This window comes from Botryllus schlosseri, chromosome 2 (assembly GCF_051294905.1).
Source record: "Botryllus schlosseri isolate E-star chromosome 2, Bs_hap1, whole genome shotgun sequence".
Taxonomy (NCBI): Eukaryota; Metazoa; Chordata; class Ascidiacea; order Stolidobranchia; family Styelidae; genus Botryllus; species Botryllus schlosseri.
In genome coordinates, this window is record NC_137237.1 from 12,418,363 (window position 1) to 12,437,384 (window position 19,022).

Genomic DNA, 19,022 nt, shown 5'->3' on the forward strand with positions numbered 1-19,022 from the left:
CAAGCAGCTTCTAATTCAGTGGCGGTTTTCAAACTAAAGTCCGCGAAGAAAAATAATGCGCCCATGAAGAATTTCGAAATTAAAAATGCGTGCGTCTCAAAAACGGAGTGTTCTCTTTGACTGGCAGTGGGTGATTCGAATATCATTTGAGTAGCGACAATCATTATCTGACTTTAAGTAATAACAACATGCTTCATTGCATCGCAGTCTTGCGGTGTTTTGAATTGATGAAAATTCTTAATAAACTGAACTTCAACAAAGTAAATAGTAACAATGGCCTGAAGCTAACTCGCGAGAACTTCACGAATAGTCACCGTGTGGTACGAACATATGCCTTAAGATGTAAAATTATTTGTCCTAAATTTACATACATCACATCTATCCGCACTAAATCCGACTACGACCAATATCTTACGAGTGACGACAATCATTACCTTTGAGGTTGCGAAATAACAACATTTCCAACATGCTCCACAATGAATAAACAATGATCCCGTTGGAAGGTAATCCACGGGAACCCCATCCATAGTCTTATTTCTGTGTCGTGAACAGCGGATAAATGTATAATTCCGTGCCCTTTATTTTGGAAGACATGGCATGCATAGCTCTATACTTGTAATTCTGATCACATGGGCCGAGAGAGGATCACAAATTTATAGTAATTAGAATTACACTCAAGTACCATTATTATAGAAAAAATTACTTAATTTAACAATTCTTCCGGTATAGAATCTTGAAAATAGAGATAATAAAAATAATGATCCTTTCACCAATTCAATGACCTCGAAGTGACAAACTATAGAAATTAAACATGGAACGGCAACGACCGATTTTGCAGCTTCGTTCCGCTTCGCCGAGGCTGGAGTGGGGAATTGTTTTGCGTAAGCGACTGTGGGATTTCTGGCAATCCAAAACATATCTTCCCGAGCGCAGAAATTATTGAATCTGGTCTTGATCGAAAGCTACTGTTGCACCGATTCCGAAAATATAAATTAAAATAGTGATCAGGCACTGATCCACCTAGAATCCGTCCTCCAATCTGAAATATCGGCATTGTTCGAACAATCGGAGAGTCGCAACGGGTCATTGTTATGGCCATTGTGTTGCGGTTACCCGGTTGTTCTGAACAATGCCGATATTTCAGATACTTCAGATATTTCAGATAATCAAGTAGAAGTAGGAGTGGTGGTTCACAAGTAAGTAAGTAAGTAGGTATTCTACGCCTATTTTTGTCTACAAAACTGAAAACTGTCAAGTAGAAGTAGAAGTAATCTAAAATCATAACTACTTAAAAAGTAGTGTGAGTAGGCAAAATCTACTTCAAGTACTTCAAAAAGTAGAAGTACTTCGTTACTGACCACCTCTGTTTTAGACTACTTCCACTTCTCACTTGAACAGTTTAAGGCAAAAGTACTCACTTTTCCCATTTGGATTTTTAAAATAAGAAATTCATTTTGAAATAAATTTGCATTACTTTTAGCAGTGATATTTCATGTGAAATATGAAATAGGTCATATTCGGTATATTTGTAATGTCGTGAGTGGTTTTGCGTTAGTCGCGATTGCGAAAGTATAGCCATTTACTATTACCTGTTAAAAATTTATACAACCCTCGACCAAACCTACTTTTGAAACTGCTTACTTGAGAGTATTTTCCAGACCCCTAATTTTATACTTCCACTTAAAATGGTTTTGACATGTATTGGAAATTGCAGCTTCTACTTGAGTTGAAATTTACGGCGTTACTGCTACCTGAGTAGATGAATACTTTTACCACCTCTGAGTAATTGCCTTGTACCGCGTTGACAGTTTTTAGTGGGAAATGGGAACAATTCTTTCTCGGTCGAATTTGGCAGAATTTTGGCCAGGAATTTTTTTTACATCGTCATGTTTAATTTCCCTACGATACTTATCATGCGTGTGGTGCGCAGATCGCACCATGCACTCGCATTTTTCGATCCTTTCTGTAGGTCTGGCGAGTCAGTTAACGCGTACTCAGCTTACGCCGCCGGTCAGGTCATGGTCAATGGTCATGAACATATGCAGCCCGACTTGAACTGTCAAAGAATATACTGGATATTCATTCTGTGCAGTGCATGTCAGTTTATTAATCTGCGAACCATGCACGTATAAGCATCGGCATATTTCAGTCGTAAAATATAGTTGCATTCCTATCTGAAATTTTGATCTCCTCATATAAGGCAAATTATCGATATAATGACAAGTGAGGTGACTTTTATATGCGGAGTTCGAAGTATAATAGAGAAAAGGTTTCAATGAAGATTCATACTGTATACCCCATTCACTTCGGTAAGCTTCATATGCAGCCTGTGAACAGGAAGTCACATTTGCTAGTTGATAATAGTGCGTGGAGAATACTCGTATATAGTATACCAGTTGACTGCTGCGATATATGCGAATATGTAAAAACAGATATCGATCAAATGTGACTCTAAAATCATACTATTGCTTCTTGGTTTCAAAACACCACAATGACGAGATCAAGAGATTGATTTCCCCAAGTTCATATTATTGACATATCACCCGGCTATTAACTTACAGCCATGGTGCAGTATAAACATTTATTATTCGGTCATAGGCCTACCACTGCATGCCAACTGAGCGCAAGAATGCAGACAAAAGATACATAACAAGAGCGCGCCTTCATGGAAATGTGGAGCATGCGACCGCACTATGTATAAAAAATCGTTATGTTGTAGGAAGACAGAATTAGGCAGGTAATTAAATCGTGATGATGATACAGGAGTTTATAACCGAATACCCGACTGCATGGCAATTGTCGTGGCGCCGCTCTTCTTCTCTAACACGCCGACTGAGCGCTAGTGCATTTATACGTGACCGTCAATTATATCTATTATGTTATAATTACCACGATATCGTTATCATACAGATTTGTGAAATAGGTCAATAAATAAATATCGGTCATTCCTTCGATCACTACGAAACGTCCGTAGCCTACTGTATAGGCCATGTAGCTATGCGTTCGTTTGACTTTGACATCATCAGCCATCAACGTGATAGACTGTTATCGATAGTTTTTCATGTTAATGATATGCGATGTTTTCATTCTATGGACTGCATGCAAGTCAACTGTGTGCGATGATTTTCTGATCATCAACCTGAACCGCCATATATTACCTTCCACGCGATGTTCCATATTGGATTATTAGTTGACTGACTGAACTTCATGAATACGGTTGGACAAATCAATAAATATCTCTCTCTCTCTCTATGACGTGTTGTTTACGTTTCGTGATAAACAAAGGTCTAATTACTTACATATTTAGATTTGGTAGCTAAAGTTATTTCTGTGGATACTGACCATCACCGTCACGAAATACTTGGATTGAATATTGGTCAATTCGCAAACACCATTTATGTTCATTGTTCAATGTTCATATGGCAGTCTTGCCCATGCCCAGTTGTCCATGGTTCATCAAGGCTCTCACTTTTGGATTCTACATTACGATTGATTGGTGGCGCACTATAACTAATCGGACCGTAGTTCATGTTTATTCATGTGTTGTAAGATTTGCCAGTGATTTCTCTTAATAATGTAAAACTCTGTGTGATGAATGAAAGTTGTTGTAAATATAAAAATGAAAACGGAAATAGGTATGAGCGATTATTTGGTTCGTCTTGTCATGAATTTGCTCGAGACACGTAATATTGGAGTCGCTTACAAATCACAGAAATCAACAAACGTTCTGCGTCGGTGATATCGGGCTATAATGGTCTTACCTGTGATTTATTGAGACGACTGTGAAGTGTTCAACACAATGATAATGCGTTATCCATGGCCATGGCCATGGAGGGTATATAAGCATTTAATAAATGTTTGTTGTTGCTTTGAAGTAAGCGTAACTGCTCCGATCCTGTTGAGTTATGCAGTCGGTGCATGGCATTTTGATTGTATACTTTTGCATGTGATAATACTGCGAATCATGCGGCAAAAAAATAGAGAAATACATCGCGAAGGTGGATATGCTACACTAATTTAACATTTGAGTTTCTGGTAATCAATATCAACACGCAGCGTCTGGATATTGAGGGCTCACTCGCATCAGGGGTATTGCGACAGCTTTTGTGCAATAAGATACTGATGTGCAGAAATAATATTACACTTCCCGAAAACACATACCAATGATTTAATCGCCTGTATGGCAACCACATTAGCAAGAGGCATGCTATATCATCTTGCTTTCATTTAATGCTCATTACTTACTTCACATTTCACCCACAGAAGCGCAAGCAACAAAGCCGAGAAAAAATATGCGCCGAGGCGCATTTTACGTATTCCTAACATAAATATTCTTGCGCCGAATTAGATATTGCTTGGAATTTGTATTATATTGTCGAAAGACAACGGAAATAGCATTGAAATTATGAAAATTTGATATAATTCATATATTTACATGCGAATAATGTTGAAGTATTGAGATTTCTATTTTTATAGATCCATGACGTAGAGCGGATGAATACATTCGATTCTCACACTTCTCTCACTCTGTTGCGTTTCTGATTAAGGAGAGAGAAAGAGCGGTAAACCTGAAGCGTGTGATGAAGTCGCTGGCTAGTTTTATATTTGCGCTGTTTCTTTAGCGGCTATACGGAGAGCATGGATCTGAAACGTGTTCAAGAAGAACTTAGAAGAGATATTTTGCATCACCAGGTGATAAGATTGCTTATATATTTGTAAAATTTAACATTCAGTGTTTGATTTTATCTTTATAATATGTTAGTTACTCGTCAGTAATTTCGTCCTGTTTGACGACTTACTAGATTTGTTACTTCGTTTTGCTTGAATAATTTTGGCCGCTAGATGACGACACAATGCTTCATCATCAACAATGCTCATCGGATTGTAACAACATTATAGATACGGAAGCCGTGGATATTGCAAATACATACATACATACAAAGAAATCATGATAGAAACCAGTCTGACTGATTCGGATGTTCAAATTGTTGTATGTAGACTTTGTAAACACTGACTTAACCGACTTGATATTGGTAATCCGGTCGACGTAATATTTCTATCCGGGAAAATCTAAATTCGCTTTTCAGAAGGTCCTGTCGAGTTAACACCATAAAATGCACGAGAGTTTTTAAGATTTGAAAAAAAGTTTCTATTTTCTCGATATTACTCAGTTCTTGCAGTATCATTGTGGGTGATAATTTGCTTACAGGAGCTGAACGCTCTATATCTCCGGTATTTCAACCAGATTTATGTGTTTTTGCGAATGTCGTTGGAAATTGGAGATATTTCGCACAAGAATGGTTGAGCTTATATGGTAATGGTAACATATCAACTTGAAACTATTTTATGTAAGTAATTGCGACTGAATGACTGACTTATGGTTCAAATGTGCGCGCCGTGTTTTGGTTTCACCTAAGGGGTTTCCCCCAACGCTTGTTCTGGATTCTGGTCTTATTCTATAATATTATAGATAGATAGCCTCGGTTGGTCCTAACCAGCCTAACCTCAGTACCTGACTATCCGAAACTGGCTTCCTGGCTATACTTTATACAGTATACATATCCATAAAATGAGAGTTCACTGCGGCTTTTGGGGAAAGCAAATAAATGGACGATTATTGTGGTTCCTATCCATTGTTCATTGCTGCTTGTTATCCCTACTTTGTACACTCTTATATGCATGTTTTACCATTGACAGGCATTGATGGAGCGACTGAAGACACATCCCACTGTAAGTTTTTGTGTTTTGGCATATCAGTCTTGAATGAAGTAAATCACGTCTATAATGCTGTCCCCAACCTTTGCATGTCGTTTACTCTGGTTATGGTCCAGACTGGAATCGGTGGTTGTTTTGGACAACATATTGTGCGTGACAGACGGATTTCTCGCGTGATTGGAAAATTTCATCCGTGTGACTGAAACATTTCTCGCTCTGATTCGATACTGAATTACTTATCAAACAACACAATGTGCTAAAATAGACCTGATATACGCCGGACTAGGGTTACGGCGTATATTCGCTGTCGCGCAAATGCCACGCTTGCTTGCGTTCATTGTAAAGCGCAAGCGTCTTATGCTGGTTCCGGACTTTGGTATCGCTTTGTGACGTCAGCGCAAATAATTAATCGGCGTGATCAGATGTAAATGCTCGCGTGACGTTGCGCTTACCGTTGCCACCGATTCCACTCTGGGTTATGGTATGGGTTGCCTGTCTGAGTCAGTAACCGGTGACTGTTTGCACCCCCAAAAACAATTTTTTTATAATGTGGGCAGAAAACTTGAAGGGGACTCAAAATTATTTTGTAAATCAGCATAAAGTGGACTCTTTATTTAGAGGGCGATTTATTTTCTCTGTAATTTTTGATTTTATTGGTCCCGGCCCATATCGCCACGCAAAGAATATAAGAATGCACATAATCTACAGAAATGAGTCTAACTGTATTCACAATGTTGTGGTTTATTCTTAGTATTCAGGCCTTTAGGGCGCTTCATCAGTTCAACTGCGGGTGTGGGACTTATAGGTATCAGCATTTCGGCGCAGAACATTTCAATGCCAGGATTCACACACATGAAGTTCCGGCCAACGTGCGAATACGCAAAGTGTACTGCAAATAATTTCGACTATGGTTAATCCTTGACCCAACAAGTCTGCCGCATATTGGCCCAAACATTCGATATTTATATGTCTAGGTGCCGAAATGGCCAACACTGAATCGTCCTGTCCGTGAAATGGGAAATCTGGTCCCCACGAAGAAAAAAAATGCGTCACATGAAGAAATGTGAATTTGAAATCGTGTGCATCTCACGAAAGTAGTTTTTACTTTAGTTTGGTGTGGTACATGGATACGATTCCAATATCTTTTTTGTAGCGGCCATCTTTTACCGAGGTTGCAATATAACAACATGCTTCAATTAATAACAATGAGCACGCCCACAGCTAACCCAAGAGGGCCTCGTGAACATAAGTCTTAATTATGTGGCTCTCCTCTTTTGTTCCACCCCACACTTCCTTCACCTCTTGCCGCAGAAAGTACACTCTAGAAACTCCTGTGAAACAGCTGTTAGGTGGTCCAACTCTAATTGCCAATATGGTTTGTAACAGGGTTGTAACCAAGTCACAAGGTTTCGAGTCAAAAGTCAATCTCACTTTTATAGTTTTGACTCGAGTCATTATCAATTCACCACCGAGTCAATTACGAGTCCAAGTCAGTGAGTAGAGGGTCGAGTCCGAGTCATAGCGTTGTGACTCGAGTCCAAGTTATTGTGTTCACTGTTCAGTTTCGACTTCAATCTGGTTCACCCCAATTTTTTCAACTCTTCCCGAGTGACATAGAATGACTCGCATTCATGATATCGGAATTTTCCTCAGTACTAATAGTTTCTTGCCCTATTTTCCAAGTATTCGGACTGATAGACGAAATACCAATAATGTGGTGACTTCAAATTCTTCGAAGTTATAATGATATGTCTGTCTTGGCCGTCCTAGTGTCGAGCCATATGACTTGGTTCGAGTCATGCACAATGACTTGAGTACAAGTCGAGTCAATGCACAAATTGAATCGAGTCGTTGCAACCCTGGTGTGTAACCTATCTGAGATAGAAAGTGCATATAATTTGTTTTTGGGCATCCGCAATAATTGTATGTTTTGAGTGTCTCACGTTTTCTCCAAAAGGATCATGCTCTCAATTTGAAACTGAAAAACGTTCAACTTCACATCGCCGATTTGGGATCGCAGCAGAAAAAAATTCTAGAAACGCCCGGTGAAGTCTCCAAGGGTATTTGAAATGACTTTGACTCGAATAAAATATCCTGATTGACGGCGATTGGGATCTTTCAGGGAACATTGACGTTTCGCCGGGAACGGCTGTGTTGCAGCAAAAGGCATTATCGCCGAGTACTTATCTTACACAGCAATATCAAGTAAAAAATGTACAGCAAAGTGACCAAGGTCGGTACTCTGCCTGGTCTGATCGTAAATACTAATCCGGTCGATGTGTGGTTTTAGAGTCGCTTACGTCTGCGCAGCAGTCCATACAATCAGCAAAGCCACCGGATTCAAATTCTGGTTACGCGTTGATCACGCTTAAAAGTCCGACTTCATCATCACACTTTACACAAATGCACGCCACTGCGTCAACTAGCAATGTAGCTATGAATTTGACAAGTCAGGCGGCTTCAAATGGAGGTTTGAATTCTGGTGTTCTTACTGTGCAACCGCATTGATTTTTCAATATTGTTTTTTATATACTAGGCAGCGCATTTCTGCCATCGTCTGCATTGCTCATGGTCACAGCGCCGAATCAGTCATCATCTAACAAGCGACACATGGTCGGGTCTACTTTGTCTAGCAAGTCTGTGTCCATACCCGTTTCCTTGGCGTCATTGGCTTCAAACGGTGGCGTGGTGACTTTGGCCGGAACTTGGAAAAATAACAAGAATCCGTCATTCGCCAGCAATGCGACTGACAGGGGCATGTTTGTGCAAGCCAAACAAGTTCAGATCAAGGTTGTTAGGATGATTGTTGTGCCTGCGCTTGTATGCGATTTTTATCCCTGTTGCAGGTGCCAGTGGTTCAAAGTCCAAGATCGAAGCCATTAATATTGATGTCTCAAAAAAAACAGTCCGCAAATGCCAAATCACTGTTTAGGTAACTGAGTAGTAGTTCTTTCTTCATTCTTTCTGTAGTAGATACATCTATTCTGTATGTGTAAATTTATTTGTGAAATTCCATGCCTCGCCGTCGGAGCTGGTCAAAGTGGTTAGTGTTGCTACACAAGTAGAGGTCGTAATGTCACAATTTTTAATAAATTTCATGTAAAGTACTAATGTACAAGACATCAAAACTACTTCAAGTAAATGTAAAGAGTGAATACGTGAAAACTGTGACAACGCTACAAATAGGTGCAACTTTCTAAAACATATTCAGTTATTGTGATGCTATTTCATTCAGTTCTTATGACAAGTTCATTAGTAAAATGATGACAACTCGACCCAAAACTACATTCTACTTTGCAAAATCCAAAGTGGCAAAAAGTAAGCAGTCAGAAATTCATATAGCCACCGGAGTAAGTAGTGCAATTAGGCAAAATCTACTTGATACTTCAAAAAATGTAAAAGGATATCGTAACTGTCCACCCCTGCTCGCCGCTTTGTGTTAGTCATCCTGTAGCCTATTAGTAATAGATTAACCTAGTAAGTTGGTTGTTTTGCAATATACCCTACAGAACTATCACAAAAGAAAAATTGCATTTTTCCAGACTTCTTCCAAAAGCTACTCACTCCTTGTCGGTCACTACCTCAGCACCAATGGCTTCCGGGACCAGCGCTCAAGCTGTGATACCTCCGGCGACTGTGAAAAGTGAGGGCGTCACTTCAAACCAATTATCAGCCATTCACATGCCGAGTGAGACTGGTTCGAATCCGCAGTCCGTGCAACACTTGTTTCTTCAAAGAACCAATCCGAGCTCGTCAGCGCAACGTGAGCTCTTCCTATTTGTATGTTTTTGCCCTTATTCTGGTACTGGGGACAAGTCCACTCGCTACCATCGAGTCGCAAGTCACGTCTAGTCGTTGCACGTTTTGACTCGAGTCAAGTCCCTAGATTAATATTGGAGGTGATAAGTCAAGTTGAATTTTTAAAGTGCGAGGCATGATTCAAGGTCTTGAATTTTGCAAGGTAATTGAAGTACAGATTGAGTCGCTATTTATTCCGAATAGAGTAATGAATATAGGCGTTTATCGCTCATGCATACGTACAACTGCTAATCTACGTAGGATAGAATAGAGCAGTGGTTACCAACTTTTTTCTACTCGTCGCTCCCCCATGTTTTCGGATCCTAGAAAGAGGACGTGTAAACGGGATCTCAGGACACGAGAGCAGCTAGTGGAGAGTTGGCTTCTTTTTCTTTTTAGTGAACTTTCGCGGCAATTCCAGAATAACCTGTTTTTCATGTGTATTGTGTGCCAGGTATCCGTTGCCGAGTAATTCATTATATCTGACTGAACGCTCCAACATTTTCGCCCCCTCCATACGTTTTCGCCCTCCAATCACCTCCTTTGTTATTTTTGCCCCCCTTTCCCTCTGGAATCATTAGGAACCACTGGAATACAGGATATAATACAGAACCCTAGAAAGTTGAAACAAATAGTTATGACTAGGGCGGTTTTTTTTTGACATGTCAAAATTTGTCAAAATTTTGTCAAAATTGTAGCGTTAGGTCAAAATTTGTCAAAATTTTTCATAAAATTAAAAAAAAATTTGACGTCTGCATTTTGTTTGTATCGTAGATTTAGCACTGTCGGTGAACTTATAATTTGATATTTTACCGCTTTTAGCCTATTTTATAGGCCTACCGTTGTAAACGGCTAATCGTCTGCTCATTGTGAATCATAAACGGTAAAAAAAACAAATAATAGGTAGACATGGTGTTATGGTCAATGTACCGCAATATCCTAACTGAAGAAAGACTTCTTTTGCATTGCATCATTCTTATATTAAGAAGCGCATGATGAAAAATTGTGATGTAGACAACATTGTCAGAATGAAGCAACACGGTGTGTTACCAGCACCAGCAGTGTACGCACAACTTGAGTGTTGTCGGCCAACAACTGCTGCTGTTGAACGTCCTTGACAAGGTTCTTAGTAAGGACGTGCACTTTCTACCCAAGAATGTAGGAAAGCATCTCTCGTTGTACTACAAAATATTCTAATTATTTCTACCATAATACATATTGTAACCACTGGTATTCTTCATAGGGCCAGATTTCGTTAAAATATTGTTTTTTTTTCATGTAAAAACATGCCTGTTTCTAAGCCAAAAACGTTTTTTCAGGCCAAATTACTTCGTTAGGACAGTCAGTTCAAACCAGAAATGAAGATAAGTGGTGCAATTTTAACATTATGTGGGAAAACACCTAATTTGCATACGTTAGGTCAAAACTCAGTTTTTTTAGGTCAAAAAAAGTCAAAATTTTGATTTTTTAGGTCAAAATTTTCTTTTTTTTAGGTAAAAAAAAAAACTGCCCTAGTTATGACGTAATATATAACCCACCTACGTATCCATTTGTTTTTGCAAAGTGCCTCGAGTCGTCTCAACACAGCTTTATTCAGACAATCCTTTGATTGTAGCGCCAACGTGGAAAGATCTATCGAGCCAAACCCCGACTGTGCGCAAACCGAGTTATGTTCCCAAGAAAACGTTTCCAAACATAAACAACGGAGTCGGGTCGTTCCAAAAGTTTCGAATATTGGACGGCAAAGCGGAAACGGCGCCAAAGAATCTCTCTCATGCTCCCATTCAGTGTGCTACTTCAAACGGTATACACCTCCCGCCCGTGGTGGGATTTCATTATTTTGTCACTGTGAAAGTCTTTTTTTTCTGCCGGTTCTGTCACAGCAAATGATTAATACATTAACCAGTAATCAGAGGTGGTCAAAGTATTCGAGTTTGGCACTCAAGCGTACTTAGAAGTAATGTCGGCAATCTCTAATCAAGCAGAGAAGTACAAGTAACAATTTCATGTCAGCATGTCCAAACTACTTCATTTGGAAGTAGATAATGAAGGTTGAAAGAGCACTCAAATAAGTAGTTTCAAAAAGTAGATTGAGTGGTCAAGGTCATACACTTTAGCTGTCAATTGGAAGTGGCTACTTCTGAAATAGGGGACAAAGGTCAAAGTAGTCATCGTTGGTACTCAAGTAGAACCTAGAACTAGTAGTAGCGATTTCCAAGTAAAAATTATAAGTGTTCTAGGCATAATTTTGCCATAAACTGTCAAGTAAAAGTAAAATGAGTCTGAAAAATTAACCAACTGAGGTTGCTAGCAAGTAGGCAAACCTGCTTTACTTATCACGTATCACAGGGGGGTGGCCACATTCGAATGACGAACTATTGCGTGGGCCACTAGCCGCGCCAGGCGCGAAATTTTCTCGAAGTTTATAGGTCAATAATATTGTCACTTGACTACATTGCGGGCCTGCTGTATATAGCTTGGCTCAGTTTGCAAGGACTGGACTATTCGTCGCCTGGACAATAGACACATCGATATCGAAAGCTTCGACCAACATGCGTCAATCATTTTGTGCCTAGGTTTCATAGTCGACGGTCTTTCTGCGAGCGCAAAAGCAAGGTCGCATATGTAGAACGACACTTTGTCTCGTAATCGCGAATATAGTTTGACTCAATCTGATACATTTGGCGTTCTTTCATTTTCACAAAGGGGTAACAATATTAAAAGGAAGAAATCGAGTGATAACATGTTTCGCGAAGCGTGTAAAAATTTTTCATCGTGATAAATCGATCGCAAATTATTTTGCTTTATTGTAGTGTACGAAGATCTACCAAAATGTGACTGGCTCATGGATCTGCCAATGCGTCGGAACTGATATTTTAGTCATCACATCTCAAGTGTTGCGGCCAGACTAATCAAGTTTTTGGTTGGCCTTGCGAGTTCACAATCTGTGCAATACATTTTTGATAGTATTACTAATTTCGGAAATTACCTCGCGGGCCACTCAAAACCTTCTCGCGGGCCACGGGTTGGCAGGCCCTGACGTATCACCTCTGCCAGTAATATGACCGGTTAGCTGATGGCATAGAGATCATGTGCGAAGGTTCTATAGAACCGACGGCCTTTTGCATACCATTGTGTTATTGTATGTTTTAACAGTACCATTGTATTTAAGGTGCTCACGAGAAACCGAGAAATGCAGCGTTGAAGGCGGTGTTAACGTCGAGGGCGATGTCTACGTCCAACATGACTTTGGCTAGAATAATGCCACTGCCCGCAACTAAGAACGGGTTTGTGCCGATACAGCATCACAGTGCAAGTTCAACGCCCGGGGCCACTGTCAAACCGTTATCTAGCGTTTCGAGTGGGCTATCCTTCAAGTCTAATGGAGCGTTTACCCCGTTGTCGAGTGCAAGTGTTGCAGATGGTGCAGGGAAAATGTGCGGTGTCCGCACGGAATTTGGGGCGCTCGAGAGTAAGGTGAGGTAGCGATATTTCCATTTGCAGCGTTGGCCTTTCTTTTCAATTAGAACAGATAATTAGGGCTGCAGAGTCGAAGTAATTGCGTAACATGCCTTGGAGTCGGAGTTGGGGTAAAACACATACCGGCTCCTTTAAAATTTAACAAATGTTCTCAAATTTTACTTAAATGTCTACCGGTCCAGTTACGAAGTGTTAAATGTATGATTTTTTGAGTAGATTTACTGGAATGTCAAGAGTCGGAGTTCTGTGGACAAAATATTAAGAGTTTGAGCTGGAGACAATTGAAAATCTCTGGAGTTGGGATTTGTGCAAATGCGACTACTCAAAATGTTCACAAGTTTTACTGGAAAGTGCCGTTGCAGTTTTTCATGTAGGCGGGTCTTTGTAAACTTGATTTCTTTCTGCGTACACAATTTTGTCGTATTGCAAAAATAGGTCGATACACTCTGTTGAAAAAATAACTAAAATAGTAATCAACGTTTCCGGAGTTGGGATTTGATATATTGTATATAAATTGAAGAGAACGATGGTGATTTATGCATTTTAGACAAAGGAAAAACTGGGATTTCTTCGCTGCATAGATTTAATCCCGAAGGAACAGGCCGAAAAGGTCAGAAGCCGCCGGTTTCGTAAACGCCGAGTCGTCGCCAATCCCGTGTACAGCGGCGGGATGTACGTCACAAATGAGATTGAACCAAAGCGGCAATGCCCTGACCTACTGGCCAGCGCGTCAGAGACCATCACCGCCCCGGATGTAATCGTCAAAAGACCCCGGGGTCAGTAAATTCCTCTTGCCTAGTGTTGATCAGCAAAATCATATGGGGTGCATTGATTTTCACAGGGCGACCGCGAGGCTCTAAAAATTCCAACGCGATGGCTTTGAAGCTGCAGTCTTCGTCGAGAGCAAATCGTACTACCAGTCCTGCTAGTCAGACCAGCGTTCAGTATGTGCGGCAGTTGAAAACTATTCTGGATAATGTGTCGGCGGGCAAGCCGACAAGCTCGAGGCTCAAGACTGAACCGTGAGTACAATCGGAATTCGTTGAAATACATGCGAAATGCGTTATTGTGTTCGTGTTGCAGTTTGGATCCGAATCAAGCCGCTAAAGATCTTTTCAGGGCATCGCGATCCCAGTATCATTCGGGCAAGATGAAAGGCGGACACGCAGCCTCCGACAGATCTGAATCGCCAGGGGTATGGTTCTCGTTTATGTTGTGTAACAGGGGTGTGAGGTGTGTGGACCGCAGAGAAAAAATGTGCGGTTCGCAATAAAGTGCTTGATTTTGAATGGCGTGCGACTGTGCGGTCCGTGAAATACCTAATTAGATTTGGTCCTGTTCGTTTGCGCTAAGCTCAAGTTGGCCAATAGAAATTATACAATTACTTAAGTCAGTTGCACATTAAATTTTTGACTAACTTTATTACATGACCTGAGTTTTTTTTCTGTTCTGCTTGTCAGATAGGTTGTACAGATGTAAACTAGGGCTGTTCAAAAATAACTCTTTTTCCCGGATTCCAGCCATTCACTGATTAAATTGTCAGGTTACCCGAAAAAACGCTGCACACCAAATTTGGTTCAATTCTAACCGGTATAATACTCCACAGATCCAATTAAAAATTTTAATTTATTAAGGGAAATTAAAAAAAAAGACGATGGAAAACAAATTTGACTCAATTCCGACCAGTAGAAGCAGGGTTATGTGAGTTTTTCGATGAAAATCCACGGATTATCCTTGATCGGTGGATAATCCGAGAATTATCAACGAAAAACTCGCATAACTTTGCTTCTACTGGTCGGAATCGAGTCAAATTTGTTCTGCATCGTCTTTGAAGACAGCTCAACAATTTCATGGGATTATTGGAAAAATTTGAAATTTTTAATTTACCCTAATAAATGGAAATTTTAATTGGATCTGCGGAGTCTTATACTTGTTAGAATCGAACCAAATTTGGTGTGCAGCGTTTTTCAGGGTAACCTGACAATTTAATAAGTGAATTGGCTGGAATCCGGGGAAAAAAGTTATTTTTGAACAGCCCTGATGCACACCCCTGGTGACTACAACTAGTAATATTTGATAGTAAAAGAGTATAAAATTTCTTTTCATTGAAAAAATGAGGCAATTTTCCTACAGCTATTCATGATTGTTATGCGTGATTAAATCTAGAATTTTAACGATATTAAGTCTCGCCGCCAACGTTTCCACTTCGTTATGAGACTACAATTCACATTACGACCACTGGAAAGCCTGTGTAGTCCGCGTTGTTCGCATCTGTTCTTCCTATGAATGGTTATGCAACCCTGTGGCATAGGATCACTTCTAAAAATCGGCCATCTCTGCAGAGCGACGAACACGAGGACCAGTGCGCGATCTGCGGTAAGACTGGCGAGGTGCTGATGTGTGATACCTGCTCGCGTGTCTATCATCTGTCTTGCGCTACGCCCCCACTGTCGGCCGTGCCGCGGGGGATGTGGGTTTGCTCCGTGTGCAAGGAAGAGGTGAGGGGTTTTGAGATTCGTTTGTTGTAACGTAGAAGAACCAGAACGGACGATCTCAAATAGCCAGCGTCACTCTCTCTCCGAAAGCTTTTTTAGTTAATTTATTTTTTTGTTGTTGATCGTAAAGCAATGCTGCTGCGTCTTTGTAGCAATTCTGGCCCGCCCGCTATCTTAGCGTTCTCAACTGACGGCTGCTACAGTTCCCAATCATGAGAAAATTACTCTGTAAAATACAGGGATGGTCGACAACAAGGTACTTTTATACTTTTTCAGATTATTGCACTACTAGAATAGTTATGATTTTAGTCTGCTTCCACTGCTACAGTCTCAAGTTTTTCAGGCAACTGAGGTCTGGAATACTTCCTTTTTTCTTTGAAGTTGCTGTATCTGCTTGTAATTTAGTAGAGATATCTACTTGAGTACCAACGACGACTACTTTAACAAACTCTGGTGGTAAAATGTGGGTTGGTGTGATATCAACACAAATCTGCAATTGTCTTGCCGCGATTTAATTTCGATTTAATTGACCTTTTCATTTGGTACCAGTTCAAGGAAAGTAGATCGAAAACAGAATGGCCGGGGATCGTAGGCGCGGTGCATTCGTTCATGGAATTCAACGAGAAGAGAGACCGGGAGATGGTGGCCTGCCGGAAAAAAATGACCGAGACGAAAAGAGTCGTCTCTTCGCAGCAAGTGCAAATGAAAGCCCTGACTGCGGTGGTCACGGTGAGTGATTCGAACTTTGTTATGAGTTCATACTATGGAGTGCCCTATTTGTGAGTAACACTGCCATCAAGCGTATTGATCGATTAGGGATGTTTTCCCACATCCTGTTTGTATGAGAAATGAGAGATTAAAAAATCATCTGGAGATCACAAACTCGTTGAGTCGCCAATCGGAAAAATTCGCACTCCATCTGTGATTGCTCATGATCTTATTCAATTGCTATTTTATTGGGATTATGATTGTGATAAATATGAAGTATTTGTGTACAGTTATATAATTGAATAGCTGTTTGGTGGTACAAAATCTGAATACTGCTTTCAAAATTACGTTCACGATAAACGTTTATTGAAACTCTAAGGACTTTTCGCGTATATACATACAATTACGATGATGCAGCGATCATAGTGAAGATGAAATGAGATGAACAGATAGACTATTCTGAAATCCAAATCTTGCTTTGAATGAAATCCAAAATAACATTTTAACCGAGACAAAGTCCCAATTCCGGTAATGGGTGATATCAAAAGTCGCATGAAAATTGGAAATAGGAGGAACTCTATGTCCAAGACCAAGTACAAATACAATGCCAGAATCTAGTAGTTTGTAAATCTTTGTCCGATCCAGATGTAGCTAAAATCAAAATCTTGGAATCCGTTTTTTTTTGTCAATCCAACTGCAAATTTATCTCTGTTAGACACCATAAATGAAAAGATTTTGGTATTATAATGGGGAAAGGCGTTGGTTATGTGCTAAAATACATTAGTTGAATAGTGGTTGTCTTCTACTCCGAAATTGAATTTGCCATCGCTATGTTTCGATTATATTATACGATTTGTGAACTATAGGCGAAAGTGAACAACCGGGTGAATGCAACGAAAGAAGAACAGACGACGCGACATACCGTCGACGGCTTGACTTCCATCACGAAAAAGATATGGAACTTGGCCTCGCTCGCGATTGAAGCTCCTTCCACTGCCTGAACCTTGAGGACACTCGATTTCGATCACAATCTGATGGCCTACAAACCCAGTCTCTGGAATTGGGAAAATAGCATGTGACACATTCGTTCTACATGCTCTGCATGTTGCCCTACACGAGATTCATGTTCATTTCAGTTCTTCAATTTCTTTGGTCTCTCAGAACTGAAATATCCACGCCCACTACCCCACTGGTGCTTGCTTTCTGCCCGTCCCCCCGACCGCCTGCATGACAGAGGGTATCGCACCGCTCTGCTCTTCAGGATGCCAAAGTGCGTAAATTGTCATTACCATGCAATTATGCGGCTGAACTGTCATTTGTGACGCGTTATTGGTGTTTATTGGACGGTTGCTTAGCTACGAAATATTTATGAGGGACATTTTCTGCTGATTATTGCAAAACTATCTTGATATATCGCGACTTTTCATCCTGGTTGTTATGTTTGGTGATATAAGGTGTTGGGCAGTTGTGTGAATATCGTGCTTGTCGAGATGGGTATAATAGCGTAATTCTAGTCGTGTTGGAATATTCGAGAGCAGTTTTCACGTCGATGCATATCCCAGAATCCTGTTAGATGTCGAAGGAGGGCTTGTAGAGGTCTATACACTAATATGTTGTTATAGCCGTGATGGGCGGATATTTCCAACAGTGATATGACGCCAGTATTAGCCTGGTCCTTGGATTACAAATTGATGAAGTTGAATTGAAAATGTCATATCGTTCAAGGCGCACAACCTCTACATTTCATTGCTTCGTGAGCCCGCGACAGTTTTAATTATGACGTCACAGGTCGATCCACAAAATTAATCCGCGAAGTCATCGATTTCATCAATTATATAAAGCAGAAGTCTCAAACTCAAATGTGCTCGCGGGCCAATTTCCTACTTTTTGATGGCGCCGCGGGCCGCAGCACCAATAATAGGGGAATTCAATGTATTTCTAAGTAGGCCTTATTTGACGGGACCTTGCAGACTGACATTCCACACGCATCGTAAAAATGTGATTTACTATTGTGAATTCACGCCTGGCACGAAAAAATAAGATTTTTAGATATCTGAATAAAATTGTTGCTGCACTTGGCAGAGTTTGTCAACAATAATTAATTGTAGACACCATACGAGAGTACAAATGCATCAGGACATCGTAAAAGTTGTTGGCTTATAATTTCACAGCTAGCGGACATTTGACGTGACGCAATTATAGGGAGAATTTTGAAATTTTACAAAGATTGATCTGATATCAGAGCATTGGAGAAGTACAGCCTATTCCGGATCTCAGGTATACTCCAAATAACTAGGTCATTGATCATGTCATTACCAAGTCAAATTTAATCAGCGTTAGATTTAGCTTCGACTATTTGAACAGATCAATACCAACTTGAATATAATGATTACTGTGCCATAGCAATAGAAATTTCCAATCGCCCGAGAATCCATTTGTGTTACAGCTGTGAAGCGTAGGCTACGACTACTTTATACTCGCAACATTTAATTTGCGATGGATAAAGATACCGAAGATGACGCAGGGTGTAACCAACTATACGTCAAGCGGGCAACATAATGCCAATGGTTGCCATACCGACCTGCCTAGATATCTAAATAAGCTACGAAACGCAAGCTACGGCCTTTTGATATTTTACCATTTTCTATACCAGTTTGATAGTTTGTTGCGTCCGTGATTGTACCAAGTCACAGCGTTCCGTGACACAAAAGTCCTTCCTGATTGTACCTTTTGATGCGACTCAACTCGAGTCATTTTTTATTTTATCACCCATTGAGTCGGAGTTCGAGTAATTCTACAAAAGGTCGCGCCCAAGTCCAAATCACA

At 40.3% G+C, this 19,022-nt stretch overlaps 1 protein-coding gene across 6 annotated transcripts; it reads left to right on the plus strand.

The window, feature by feature from the left end:
• The first annotated feature begins 4,552 nt into the window (after positions 1–4,552).
• On the plus strand, positions 4,553–17,627 carry LOC145433612 (uncharacterized). Of its 6 annotated transcripts, none has more exons than XM_080310757.1 (16): positions 4,553–4,692; positions 5,698–5,730; positions 7,673–7,775; positions 7,838–7,948; positions 8,006–8,185; positions 8,252–8,505; positions 8,562–8,647; positions 9,258–9,478; positions 11,111–11,317; positions 12,686–12,990; positions 13,541–13,769; positions 13,835–14,015; positions 14,077–14,188; positions 15,336–15,491; positions 16,038–16,217; positions 17,063–17,627. In XM_080310757.1, exons 1-16 carry the CDS (start codon positions 4,639–4,641, stop codon positions 17,195–17,197), a joined length of 2,547 nt encoding a protein of 848 aa, XP_080166883.1. In that variant the 5' UTR covers positions 4,553–4,638; the 3' UTR covers positions 17,198–17,627. The 6 variants fall into 6 exon arrangements, with proteins under 6 accessions (XP_080166883.1, XP_080166884.1, XP_080166888.1 ...); XM_080310758.1 differs by having other exon boundaries at positions 11,129–11,317; XM_080310759.1 differs by lacking the exon at positions 4,553–4,692 and adding an exon at positions 4,862–5,314.
• The last annotated feature ends 1,395 nt before the right edge of the window (positions 17,628–19,022 follow it).